The sequence below is a fragment of the Enhydra lutris genome, unplaced genomic scaffold (assembly GCF_002288905.1).
Source record: "Enhydra lutris kenyoni isolate GAN:26980312 unplaced genomic scaffold, ASM228890v2 scaffoldscaffold17, whole genome shotgun sequence".
Classification (NCBI taxonomy): Eukaryota; Metazoa; Chordata; class Mammalia; order Carnivora; family Mustelidae; genus Enhydra; species Enhydra lutris.
The window spans coordinates 36,819,215-36,833,433 of NW_019154101.1; the positions used below are offsets into that span (position 1 = coordinate 36,819,215).

Here is a 14,219-nt window from a genome sequence, read left to right on the forward strand (position 1 = left end):
ATTAATATATCAAGAACGGTCTTATACCAGGGACATAAATATGAACATACTACCCTTTCAGGAATGTACTGTCTAAACCGGACCAGGTCGCAGGAAAGACAGATGATTTTAATTCTATACAGACATAATCTTGGCCTGTTCCTGGTTGTCCTGCAGCAAAGAACAGTACACTTACCTGTACATGGTATTGAGCTTGATGAATAATCAAGAACCTCCCTCCAAGGGCACCTGGGTAGCTCAGTCAGTTAAGCATCTGCCTTAGGCTCAGGCAGTGATCTTTGGGTCCTGGGATCAAGCCCCGAGAGGCCGGCTTCCTGCTCAGTGGGGAGTCTCCCTCTCTCTCTGCCTTTCCCCCACCCCCGCTACCGGCACTGTCTCTCTCTCTCTCTCTCTCTCTCTCTCTCAAATAAATAAATACAATCTTTAAAAAAAAATTCCCTCCTTGTTCCATATCAGATTTTTATCAAAAAAATAAGCAAAATAACATCAAATGAGGGAACTCCAGTTAATCTTGGCCTCACAGCTCATGTTGTTTGAGAAGGCAGCAGAGTCCATATTTTCAACAAATTACCAGCTCCTTGTGGCAAGGGTGATTCCTGAGCCGACTAGAGGGGATTAAGCAGACCTTCTCATACCAGTTATCACTGGTCAGTTTTAAACTTCGTTTCAGTTATTCTTCTTTCCTTTCTCTTCTCTGTAATTCTCACGGTACCAAAAAATGCTGTGTATTCAGTCTCAGGGCGTTTGTTTTGTTTCAGTCCTAGAAATACCTGGCTTCTGGGGCACGTGGGTGATTCAGTCACTTAAGCATCTAACTCTCGGTTTTGGCTCGGGTCTTGATCTTAGGGTCTTGAGGTGGAGCCCTGCGTCAGTCTCCACACTCAGTGGGGAGTCTGCTCCAGATTCTCCCCCTTGCTCTGCCCCTCCTCCCATTCATGCTTGTGCATACTTGCTGTCATACTTCCAAGTATGCTTGTGCATACTTGCTGTCTCTCAAATAAATAACTAAGAAAGAAAGAAAGAAAGACCTGGTTTCGGCTCAGTGGCTAACTAATGTTGGTCCAGCTCAGCACCATTCGGGCTCCAATCTCACCACAGCAGCCTGGCTCTTTCTGTCCCATATCTTTCTACAGAATCAGTCCCATTTACATTTATGGGACGAGTCCTTAGTCCTAAACTCTGGTCTCATTTGCATAGAAGGGAGTTAAGATTATTGTACCTGTATTTTCTGAACATGAAGCATCTTTAAGTACCCTTTTCCTCTCATAACCCTCTCAGGAAACCTCTTTATTTTTTAAAGATTTTTTATTTATTTATTAGAGAGAGAGCAAAGCCTTCAAGAGAGAACATGAGTGGAAGGGGAGGGGTGGAGGGAGCGGGAGAAATCAGACTCACCGCTGAGCAGGGAGCCCAATGCGGGGCTCGATCCCAGGACCCTGGGATCATGACCTGAGCCGAAGGCAGAGGCTTAACCCACTGAGCCTCCCAGGTGCCCCAAGAGACCATCTCTTTAAATAGTAAGAGGAAGCAACTCTTGGAATAAAATTGTGGTAGTCCTGCAGTGAACTTTTAAAAGGAGTATTGCTTTTCTTTAATTGCCTATAGTTACATCTTGCTGATATATATTTTCAAACAACCAGTCCCTATAATTTCACATCGCATTCATTGCCTATAACTGACTCATTATTCCTAATTACAAACCAGCACACACAACATGGAGATCTGAGGCAATTATCTGGATGACTTGGGCCCTGAAGCTCATTTCAGTGGAAAGACTGTGGGTCTTGAAGTAAGAAGGCCTACGTATGAGCCCCATCTTTGTCCCTAACACCCATTTGATGTCTAGCAAGTGACATGATCTCTCAAGGCCTCTGTCTTATCATTTGTAAGGTGATACAGCGTTTGGGTTATCAACTCCTAGTGACTTAACCGTCTTTCTTTGCTTGCCCCTTCCAAGATGGATCCTTCACCAGCACATCTGTGCCTTGTTGCTCCTTGGCCTCTCTCTCCATCCCCATGGCTTCTCATCCTCGTAGGCCTCTTCCTGTACCTTGGCTTTCTCACAGTGTGGTTTCCTGAGGATAGTCACATTTTTTTTTACATGGCAGCTGACTTCCAAGAAGAAGGAAACAAAAGATGCCAGGCCACTTAAGAGCTAGATTCCAGACTGGCTAAACTTCACCCCGGGTGTACTGTGTTGTTTAAAGCAATGGCAAGACTTGTCCAGATTCAAGGCTGGAGAAACAGACTCCACCTCTTGATGAGGGAATGCCAAAATCACATTGCAGATGAACATGTGGGATAGGCCCAAAAATCTCGAACTGACTTTCTCAGAAAAAATGCATATGTATGTTGTCATAAATGAATTGTCAGTGTTACTTATGTAAGGGATGTTTAGCACATAGTTCACCATTGGAAATAAATTATACTGTACTTTTTTTTTTTTTTTGCAGATTCTGTATCTCAACTGGTTCTAAAAGAATGCTTTCATTAACTTTTGTCAGACTCTTAGATTGATAGCCAACCTACTATTGAGAATAAGGACTTTGCCTTATTTGTCTGAGTCTCCTTCAGTGATGTTATCTTCTTGCACAAAGTAGACTCTATAAATAACAGTGAAGGAATTGTTAGTCTCAATCATAAACTAAAATCTATTTCTTCTTTCGGAAGTTTCACAGTAAGTGTACAAAGCACTTTCACGTATGCTTTTAATGGAGCTTTAAAATACTGTGAGGAATCCTCATCCCCATTTTCCAGAGGGGGAAAACAGGTTTTGGAGCAAAATAATTCACTGAGGGTCCTACTGCTATTGAAGGCAGAGGTGAGGCGGCAACCCATGACTTCCAACACCAAGTGTATCTAGTAACATCTTACATTCAGAGAAGAAATTTAAAATGAACATGGAGACAAGATTCTCTGGCACTACCCATATTAAAAAAAAACTTCATTTCGGGGCGCCTGGGTGGCTCAGTGGGTTAAAGCCTCTGCCTTCGGCTCAGGTCGTGATCCCAGGGTCCTGGGATCGAGCCCCGCGTCGGGTTCTCTGCTCCGCGGGGAGCCTGCTTCCTTCTCTCTCTCTCTGCCTGCCTCTCTGCCTATTTGTGATTTCTCTCTGTCAAATAAATAAAATCTTTAAAAAAATAAAAAACTTCATTTCAAGGAAGTCTTTCCAATAGATGCTAACTAGAGATTGGTATTATAGGGCGTATTCACTGTTTTCGGCTCTGGGGTTAGGTATCAATATTTACAGTGAGTACGACAGAGTTTCCTCACTGTGCTCTTCCTTGTGAGACAAGGTGGATGGTCTTACCACAGCCGACCTGGGCCCACAAGTGTCTCTCTGCTTGCTTCATCTCTTTCAAAACCTAGTAGCAAGAATTATTGCCACAGTTTCCAACCGCAGGTTCCCCATAGAAAGTACAGAGGCTGAGGAATACAAGTAGGGAGATGTGAGCAGTGTATGACTGCAGGATTTAAATATAACCCAGACAAGCCTGTTGGGGGAAAGCTTGTATATCGCAGAGTAACAGTCGGTGATGGGAGGAGGCCGGGGAGAAGCCTCAAGGCTTCCTTCTGTCTTTTCCCTTTTTCTAAAATTCATCATTTTCCAACCACAAACTAGATTTTCTTATCTCTCAGCAAAGTCATTCTCTGTGGTTTGCACTATTCTAAGTCTGGGCTGAAGAGTCCATCTCTCAGAGATTAGGTTATGGGGATGTTTTTATTAATAATTTTACTTCACGTGAGGGAATCTTCTTAGTGGAGAAATTAGGAAATAAAGATAAGCACAAAGTTGAAACCAGAAACCATCCGTGATACAGTCACCGTTGTTAATAGATAACTGATGTTAATGTTTTGATGATTATCTGTTTTTCAACCTAAGGGACATAAGCATCTCTTCAAACCCCAACATCTATGTGACATGGGTTATGTGTTTGTTATGTGGTAATAGTAATCACATCCGATTAGTACATTTTCTTTGAGTGGCTTTAAGTGCTGTGCTGAAATTTTTCATTCTGATTGTCTGAATTTTCAATATTAAAGAATAAATAAGCAACTGCCTTCTCAGTAGTTCTATGGCAGTTGGTCAAAGCCACGTTGCTGTGGGTGGTATGAAATGCAGAACTTTCACAGGAAAATGATACTGTTTCTCAGAAAATCTTGCGGTGCCTGGGTGGCTCAAATGGTTAAGTGTCTGCCTTCAGCTCAGGTCCTGATCCCAGTGTCCTGGAATCAAGCCCCGCATGGAGCCCCACATCAGGCTCCCTGCGAGCAGGGAACCTGCTTCTCCATCTCCTTCAACTGCTCCCCCTGCTTGTGCTCTCACTCTCTCTGTCAAATAAATAAATAAAAACTTAAAAAAATAAAGGTGCTTTCCCGTAGCACAGACATACTCATCATGGTGTCAGATGAGGAAGGAAAGAAAGAAGGAAGAAAGGAAGGAAGGGAGGGAGGGAGGGAAGAAGGGAGGAAGGAAGGAAGAAAATCTTATGACCTGGACTATTCTTGTGGTCCTCAAGGGTGGGGGATGTATGTGACTCAGACCAGGCCCCAGGAGGAGTTTAGCGAAGGCCTTCTTCCTCTCCTCCTTATCAATGACACTTCAAGGAATTCTGCCCTGGTTTTAGTATATTACATTTTTCTTACCTTTACCTAATAGAAATTAGGACTCTCTTTTTGCAAGACATTTCTTAAGAGAATGTCTGCTTTGTTGATGGTGTGTAGGCTGAGGAATTATGTGACTTAAGCAACAATTCTGTTTATCTTTTTTTTTTTTTTCCTATTTAGGCAGCAATAAGGAAAGAACTAAATGAATTTAAAAGCACAGAAATGGAAGTTCATGAAGAGAGTCGACAGTTTACAAGGTAGGTGGGCAAAATGAGGTTTGGCATATTTTATGTTACGTGTATTTTATCACAATCAAAAGAATTTTTTTTAAAGACAGATGAGCATAACACCATCTAATGAACATTTTTAAAATTAAGTATTTTTTTTCTTTCTTTCACAGAAGTCTGAATCACTCCAAAGGGCAATGTTCTGGTTTCTTTCTTAGTCTTATTTTCTGGGCCAGGAGACAAGCATTAGAATCATTCATTCTGTTCTTGAAGAGGCTCAGTTGAAGTTTTATGCTCAAAACAGATGCTGGTGAGAGCCACTATGGGCACGTGTGTGTCTGCTTTGGGCTCACTGTAGACATAACTTAGAGAAGATAGAAACTCAATTTTCAGAAGACCTAACTTAGACTAGGAATCTAATTTTTACTGCTTCTGCCGAAGGTTACAGCAATCCTACCCTTTTTCCTCCTAGTACCCTTGGGTTTCAGTTTATTCTTGTGCTAAAACCAGAAGGGACCTGCGTGATCATGTAGTCTGACCACCTGCTTCTTCACAGGTGTTCTGTTTCTTTCTCTCTAATGGGTTTATGTGCTTTGCTTTTTTATAACATGTATGTTCCTAAAATTGTGCATGCCAATTAAATCCCAAAAAATTAAATTGCTAACAAACATACCAGGACAGATGATTACATGAAGAAGACCACAGTAGGTCTTTCAGGAAAGCAAATAATGATTCCCTAGGCTTGAAACAGCCTCAACTAGGCATACACCCTAGTGCTACTCTCTCTGCTCTGGTTCCTGTTGGTGGTGGTGTTCTATGCTCATAGCATGTCCTATGATAAAGGAAGTAATGGTATAACTTCATAATGTAATAGCAGGTCCCTCCGCTGAAGTTGGTAGAGACCTCCTTGCTCCTGTGATAATGTTTGGCATGCAGAAGAAACTCCCCTTTCTTCTGGGGGAGTTGTATTTGTCTTGCTTCCTCCTATATCATGTTTATTTGTAAATGCATTCAGGGCTCTTAGCCATCTGGATGTATAGGATTTTTCTCTATTTGGGGTCTGCTTCTAATCCTAATTGACTTGGACCAGTCACATGGACAGATCAAGCCAGACCTACTGTCTGCTCCTTTTCTCCCTTCCACTTGCGGGGTCAGGAAAAGTTCATGTTGATATTTGACACCTGTGGTCCCACATCTCCAGTAAAGTTGATCATAATAAGGTGGCTGAATATTTATGGTGACATTGAGTTGGTGGGGACCTCCAGGTAACTGAACGGATAACATGCACGTGTTCGTGCCTTTGAGTCCTGACCCCTGAGATAGAGTGACTGCACTCAACCTACTCTTTATAATTCGGGATCATTTGACTTCTGCATAGTTTTCCTAGAATTCATAGTATCTGATTACCTAATTATCATTTGATAACATTGGAAGAATAAATGAAAATAGAAAAAAATCAAATTTTTTAAAAATACATTTCTATGGAAGTTCCAGTTTATGAAAAATAAACATTTATACTGAAAGAGGTTCTTTCTCTTCTGTCGTATATTATGAACAAGTGAAAAAGAAAAGGTTTCAAGGAGAGTAAAGGCCGTTTACCTGTCCTCACAGGTAATCAGTGGTTAAAGTTCAGTGTAGATCCTAGTAGACATTTTCCTGTGTATTTACAAACATGTAGATGTATATATATGATCTACATGTATGTACACATATGCCTTTATGTACACTCTGAGTCACACACAAAACCGCATCTAGAAAATTTTTCCATATAAGTGTCTATCTTTCATTTGAATGACTTTGTGGCATTCTATAGATAATATACCATAAGTTATTAATCAATTATTCTATTGATAGATGTTATGGAATTTTCAGTGTTTCATTAGTAAAACAGTGACTTGACTTTCTTTATAAATACGTCTTTTTGGGGGCACCGGGGTGGCTCAGTCAGTTAAGCATCTGCTTTCGGCTCGGGTCATGATCCCAGAACCCTGGTATAGAGCCCCGCATTGGGCTCCCTGCTCAGCTGGGGAGACTGCTCCTCCCTCTCCCTCTGCCTTCCACTCATTCTGCTTGTGTACTCTCTCTCTGTCAAATAAATAAATAAACATTTATTATATATAAATATATGCATATAAATAAATTTTTTAAAATGTCATTAAAATATATAGATATCTTTGTGCACACATGCCAGTGTTTCTGTACTAGTAACATGAGTGGATTCGCCAGGTCACTGGATTTATGTTTTTTACATTTTAAAAGATGCTATTCTGTGACTTGCAGTTTATGAGCATGCCTCGTGTATCACCTCATCAGCACTGGCGGGACAGGATGGTGGTGGTGGTGGTGGTGAGGGGTCTATAGTCTAAAAACTGAACATTGATTTCTATAAGGTTGAGCATCCTTACATATCTTTATTGACCATTTATTTTTAATTTTTGATTTACTTTGACCAGTTTTCTTTTGGGTTGTCTTTTTCACATGAATTAGTAAAAACTCCTTAGATGTTGTGGATATTGGCTCTTTATTACATATGCCACCATACTTTTCCTCAATTTGTTCTTAACGTTTTAACTTTTTTGTATGGTCTTTTGTTTAAATTTTTGCACATTCAAATGTGTCTATATTGTTACTTTTACTTCATTGTTTTGTGTCTTACAGAGGAAGACCAAGGTTATAAATCTATTCTCTTCAATTTTTATATATGCCTTTTTTTTTTTTTTTTTTTTTTTTAGCGCTTAGATCTTTCATCCATTGGGCATTTTATTTGTGTGGGTGATTTAAGAGAGTAAACTAACTTTACTTTGTTCTAAATCAATAGTTAGGATGAATGGATAAATGAGATGTGGCATATGTATACAATGGAATATTATTCAGCCATCAAAAAGAATGAAGTCTTGCCATTTGCAATTACATGGGTGGAGTTAGAGTGTATTATGCTAAGTGAAACATGAATGGAGCGAGAGCATAGTATTATGCTAAGCAAAACAAGTCAGTTAGAGAAAGCCAAATACCATGTGATTTCACTCATATGTAGAATTTAAGAAACAAAACACATGAACATAGGAGAAGGGGAAAAAAGAAAGAGGGAGGCTTTTAAGAGACTCAACTATAGAGAATGGACTAAGAGTTGATGGAAGGAGGTGGGTGGGGGATGAGCTAGATGGGTGATGGGCATCAAGGAGGGCATATGTTATGATGAGCAAGTGATAACTCATTAAATTCTGCTCCTGAAACCAATATTACACTATATGTTGACTAACTAGAATTTTAATAAAAACTTGAAACAAAAATAAAGAAAGGAATCAGTAGTCAGTTGCCCCATTTATTTCCGCCTTGATGTGAAATTCTTCTCATATACACATGGATCAGTTCCTGTATTCTTTATTATGCTCTAGTGATCTGTTTCCTGTCATTGCACTGTGTCACACTGTTCAATTAGAATAGATTTATAGTGTGTTTTTATATCTGGTAGGGCATTTTTTTCACCTTCAAAATTCCATTGGCTATTTTTCTGTATTTACTCATCTACAGAAATTTAGAGTATACTTGTTGTATACTATAAAAGTCTATTGATATCTTTATTGTTTAAGTAAATATTAATAGATGTAAATAGGGATAAGCTGCATTTTAAGAGAAAATGATATGCTTTTTTTTTTTTGTAACAAGAGTAAGCTTTAAAAGTTTTCCAAAAAATGTATTGATTACTACTATTTAAAATGTCTATCCAGATAAGGAAAAATTAAATATTCATATAACTAAGATAAATATGCCTTGCTTAAGTACTCTTTAAAACCTGGCAGCAAAGCCAATGTCTGCTGCTAGTTGTCCATTAATTTGTATTACGTCATTAGAGTTGCATTCCAGTAGAGAAATCTTTTGGCTCTCAGACTTGTAAAAATCGTGCTTACGATTTTCAAATTGTTTTCAGGATTTCTTTTAAGAAGATAAAGTTTTGGTAAACATTGTTGAGTCTAATCAAAATAATACCAAAATATGGTAATGTTTTACATTTAGAAAATTGTTTATGGAGAAGATACTGTTGCTCTTAGCACCAGCCATCCTTGAAGGGAATATACAGGTTGTGGATCATCACTTAGCCCTTTAAATGCAATCTAGATAGAGAGCAGCTCACTTATTAGCTCTTCTTATTAGTGCCAGACATTATCTCCTTATATCAAGTAAGCCTGCCATTCAGAACCTAAATCTGTTAATTCCCTGTGGGATTTAGGTGGTTCATAGAAAGGTTGAGGCAATCCTACGCCTTCTGCCCAGACATCTCTTTATCCAGAGATAATCTTCCACACAGCAATGTATCAGTGGACACTGGAAAGATCCATTCCCATACAGATCTTCCCATGTGTCTGTATCTCTGGAGAGATTCACAAAAAGCTGGTAACATTGGTTGCCTCTGGGGAGGAGAATTGGTGGGTAGGGGCAGGCATGAAAAGGAGGCTTTCCACTCTATGAATTTTTGAGATACAAGAATTTATTATCAGAAACAAATATTTAAAAGAAAAATAAAGGTTCCATTTCCTAAGTCCTCTTTCTGTAAATGAGGATCCCATCATGCTAGCTTTTCTTAAATAATGTGCCAGCACTAAAATTAATTGTGACATTTTCGTTACTGGTGTATCCAGAAGACACATCTGAAACCGCCAGCATGGGATATATTCTGTGACATGTTCGATCTGGCGCAGTAAAGAATTATAGCCATCCACCCTTTTCATCTGATGCCCCTGGTTTCTCCCAGCAACTTTTAGCTAGCTCTCTGGCATTGCAATGCATTCTGGGGCCACGTAGCAGGGGTGAGGAATAGTGGTGCCCATGAGACTTCATCCTGGAGCATGAGAGGTTCCAAGCTCTAACCCCAGCTTCTTAGAACACTCAATGCCTGTCCGGCCACATCCTGTGTTTTCTGCCACCAACAGCTGCCCACCCAGCCCACCGTTCAAAACCCAGAAGACCATTTGAAGGGCAGTGTATTACTTAATAGGATTATTGCATTCTGGGAGGAGACCACCATGGCAAAATAAAGCCACTTCCCTTTCCATAGTAAATGGCATTTCTACAACTTAAGATGATTCTCTAAATTAGAAAGACAAATTGTATGAAAGGTCAAATTTTACTTAAAAACTACATTTGAAAATGGTTATAGCTGAGCGGTAAGATGAAGGGTCATTGTAATCTTCAGGATAGTCTCTGTTTTCCAGAATTTTTTTAAGTGTCCACATGGGTTAGATTTATAATCAAGAGAGAATATTACTTTTATAAAAGTAAACTTTGAATTTGTAAGTAAGAATAGAGTGTGCAGTGTAGTACTTTCATGTTTATAATTTTATTAGCTTATTAATTATTTACTTGTTACATTAAGCAAAGAATCATTGAATTGATGCTCTTAGAATCAAAGTGGGTCTCAAGAGATCGCTGGCATATTATTAAGTGGTATGTTAAGTGGAAAAATCAGGATACTCTTTACTTTTTATATGTTTTATTTAAAAATTCAGATGCATAAGGAAAAAAATTGGAGAATAACATCTAAAAGCTCAACAGTTTCTTATAGAATGGGGTTATAGTTTTGGGTTTTTTTTTTCTCTACTCCAGCTTCTTTAATGTGGTTGAGGTATGTGGGTGGGTGTGGGTGTGTGTATTTAAAGTTATTAGCTTGTTCTATACCATCTTCAGTGATTACTGTTCCATGTAGATTTACAGCTAAACTGCTTTTTAGCTTCTAGATACGCTTATCAGAATGTGACTTGAGGGGCGCCTGGGTGGCTCCGTTGCTTAAGCCTCTGCCTTTGGCTCTGGTGGGGATTCCAGGCGCTCTGCTCAGCAGGGAGCCGGCTTCTCCCTTTCCCTTTGCCCCTCCCCAACCCCAGGCTCCTGCTTGCTCTCTCTTTCCCTCTCTCTCTCTGCTAAGTGAATAAAATCTTTAAAAAAATAAATCGTGACATGACAGGAATAACATGTGGGACCTCAATGAAAAATACAGGGTGTTCCACAGAGGAATAAGAAGGCTTCTTCTTATAATAATAAGGAATAAGGAATAAGAAGGCTGCTCCCTTCTATGGGTGCTTCACGAACCTGGATAGAAACTTGAAAAAGCTGCAAAATGCTGCTTTAACCAGCATTGAAGGCATATGGCTCAGTATTTGGAATCATAAAAGCCTATCCAGCGTGTAATCTGGCTTTTCAGGTAGAACTAGGAGCTGTGGTTAGGAGAAACTGCTCATTTGTTTAGTGTGCGTATGCCTTGACGGTGAAACCCTTTCAAATAAAGGAGAAATGAATGATTCAGGATTTCTGTATCTATGTATACGAAAGTAACATTTTACTTTTGTGGGTAATTTGTTATGTTCTGTTATCTAAATGATTTTATAGGAAGGGGGAGTAAGTTTTTATATGGTAATTTGTGGAGGAATGTATTTAGGGAAAAGAATGATCTTTACCTGAATTCCGGGATGTTAAAATAGCTCCGCCCCCATTCACTTCCTCTCAACAGTATGAAATTAAGAAAGATGTATTCCAGTTTTAATAATAAGAAAATGTAGGTAACTTCAAATTTGAGTCTCAGGAGAGTTCTGAAAAAAGAGTGGTTGAAAAGTTTCAGCATCCTTGGGGCACAATGTATCTATCTATTGCTCAGTCAACTGAAAGCCTAAAGCCCAACTCATTGTGTCAGGTGATCTTCTAAGGAGGAAAAGCTGAACTTCTCATATTTCAGAATGAATGCAAACTATTGGGTAGTAACAAATGCAAGAACAATTTACATTTTCAGTACCTCTGAGCTGAACTTGAAGAAAAGATGCCTAATTTAAACAGGATATAAATGTCTTTTTCTGATTGGATAGTGCAAGAAAATATATGAGGTGGCTTTTTTATTTGTAGGATTTTTGTTTTTTGTTTTTTTAAACCAGGTCTGGTAGTCCATATGAAGAGAGGGTACATTTCTGACCCCTGGCTTTGTCAGCATGTTGTGGCAGTCACACTACTGGTTGGATACCTTCTCTTAGCCAGCCCTAGGAGCTATGCTGATGGCCTGTGACCTTCCACACACCGAGATGTGGAATTCATTCTCTGATGGGATCCGTGGGCAAATAGTGCCTGCGGGGAAAAACAGAAAACTTTATAGTGTCCAGCTAATTTGGGGGAAATTAAAAGCAGAACACTTTCCAGGAAAATGCTGGGCTTTAGAAAGTTTGAAATCTTCTCTGGTCCACTGACTACTCACTTTGTTGCTCAACTCCCTTATTCGTTTATTGACCTTCTGCATCTCAGACATTATCGGTGTGAAGACCAAACCTGCCATGCCTTGTTTCCCCATGCTTGTCCTTTGAATCCAGAGCCAAGCGAAGATTAGGGCACTGTGGAATGTTTGCTGTACAAAGCCCAGCAAATTAGGAGAGGGCTAAAATAATTGCTAAATTAGAAGAGTTTGTATTTAATTGCTAGAAAAGCTGAACCTAACAAAGAGGGACCTTTGATAGCTCAGGGTGGGAAGCCCCTGCAGGTGCCATATATTTGTCTGTATTGTCGGGGTCCCCCGGGGCTCCTGCTCCCTTTGTGTGGTATGGACAGTGCTTGTGTGTCCTGCATGGAGAGAAGTGATACTGCTCATTTCAACCTCAAGGATGTCACTGGACTTGCTTTTCTAGTAATTGCAAAAAGTTTGTGCTGAGCCCATTCTCACCTAGTTCCCTTTGTGACAAAAGGCAGATGTTTTTGAGGAAACCGTAGTTATCAAAGTACAGCCTAGGGGTGCCTGGGTTGCTCAAGTGGGTTAAAGCCTCTGCCTTTGGCTCAGGTCATGATTCCAGGGTCCTGGGATTGAGCCCCGCATCGGGCTTTCTGCTCAGTGGGGTGCCTGCTTCCTCCTCTCTCTCTGCCTGCCTCTCTGCCTACTTCTGATCTCTGTCTGTCAGATAAATAAATAAAATCTTAAAAAAAAAAAAAAAAAAAAAGGACAGCCTAGGCGGGCTCAGTCAGATAAGCATCTGACTCTCAATTTCAGCTCAGGTCATGAACTCCCCACATCGGGCCTGATGGAGCCCCACGTCAGGCTCCATGCTCAGTGCCAAGTATGCTTGGCATTCTCTCTCTCCCTCTCCATCTGCCCCTCTCCCTGCTCTCCCTGCTCACTCACTCTCTCTCTCAAATAAATAAAATCTTAAAAAAAAAAGTAGCCTAAGATGTGGAACAGGACTTTTCTCTGGTCAAAATTAATCAAAACTAACTGACAGATTTAGAAATCTAACTAGTTACCTTTTCCTTTGCATTCTACCCAGAGGGCACCAAGAAAGCTCTCAATGAAAGTATGAGTGAAGGCATGTCCTGGTTCTCATAGTCTGGTCTAGGTTAGGAATAGAGTCTGGAGCCTGGCACCTCCCCTTACCAGCTCTGTGCCTTGGGCACATGACTTAGCATCCCTGTGTCTGTTTCCACATCTCTACAGAGGGGAGGGGATACCTCATAGGATTGTTTTGAGAATTGAACTAGATAATATATGTATAGTGCTTGGAGTTGTGCTGGGCATATGGTAAACAGTAGTAATTTCATTTCTCATTATTATCTGCCTCTTTTTAATATTTTATATAAAAAGTTTGATTTAAGAGATTTTCAATTACTATTTTGAAGTATTTTTATAGAATTTCTATTTTTCTTCAGTAATTGTTGACTCTTCCTAGAAAGCATGATGGAATGTCCTATCATGTGCAATATCATAGATTAGTATAAATTTAATTGTAGTTAATTTTGGGGTCTCATGATTAGATTCATCAGTTACAAGAATTACTTACTGTCTAAGTGCCCAGTATATATATAATCAGTTGTTTATGCATTCAGCAAGTATTGATTGAGCACACAGAGTGAGTCAGACTCTTTTCTGGACCCTGGGAATTGAGAACATGTCAGATAAAGTCTTCACTCTCCCATGATTATGTTCTAGTGAGGGAGACAAACCATTAGCAAGAAAATAAATAAATCAACATGATAATTTCAAATTGTGCTAAGAACTATCAAGAAAATGTAACAGGATGCTATGGAAGGGACAAGGGAAATACATCTCTTAGGGAAATACAACCTATCCTGTGATTTAAATGACAAGAAGAAGCTATCAGCACTGTCTGGGGAAAGAAGAACATTCTACCCCCAAAGTGGGGCCAGCCCATTTGGAGGGGAAAGCCAGTGCAAAGGGCTTGAGTTAAATAAGGATTTTTGCAAGATCTGAGGGCAAAAACAATGCCCAGGTGACTGAAACAGGTGTATTGTCTTCATTTAACAAATGTAGAGCGTGGAAGTTCACGTAACTCCCGAGATTGTATGCCAGGGCTAGCTTTAGGAATTTAATTCAAAGTGGATGTGAAACCAGCTAGCTAGCTAGCAGGCTGT

The 14,219-nt window shown here is 39.8% G+C and overlaps 1 protein-coding gene across 1 annotated transcript in view; it reads left to right on the forward strand.

Annotated features, from left to right (window-relative positions):
* The window catches only part of LOC111147576 (phosphatase and actin regulator 2), a 111,352-nt gene extending 106,483 nt beyond the window's left edge, over positions 1 to 4,869 (forward strand). Inside the window, exon 11 of the mRNA XM_022503686.1 lies at positions 4,789 to 4,869. Within this exon, the coding sequence (XP_022359394.1) occupies positions 4,789 to 4,869 (81 nt within the window). The remainder of the gene's footprint in view (positions 1 to 4,788) is intronic.
* The last annotated feature ends 9,350 nt before the right edge of the window (positions 4,870 to 14,219 follow it).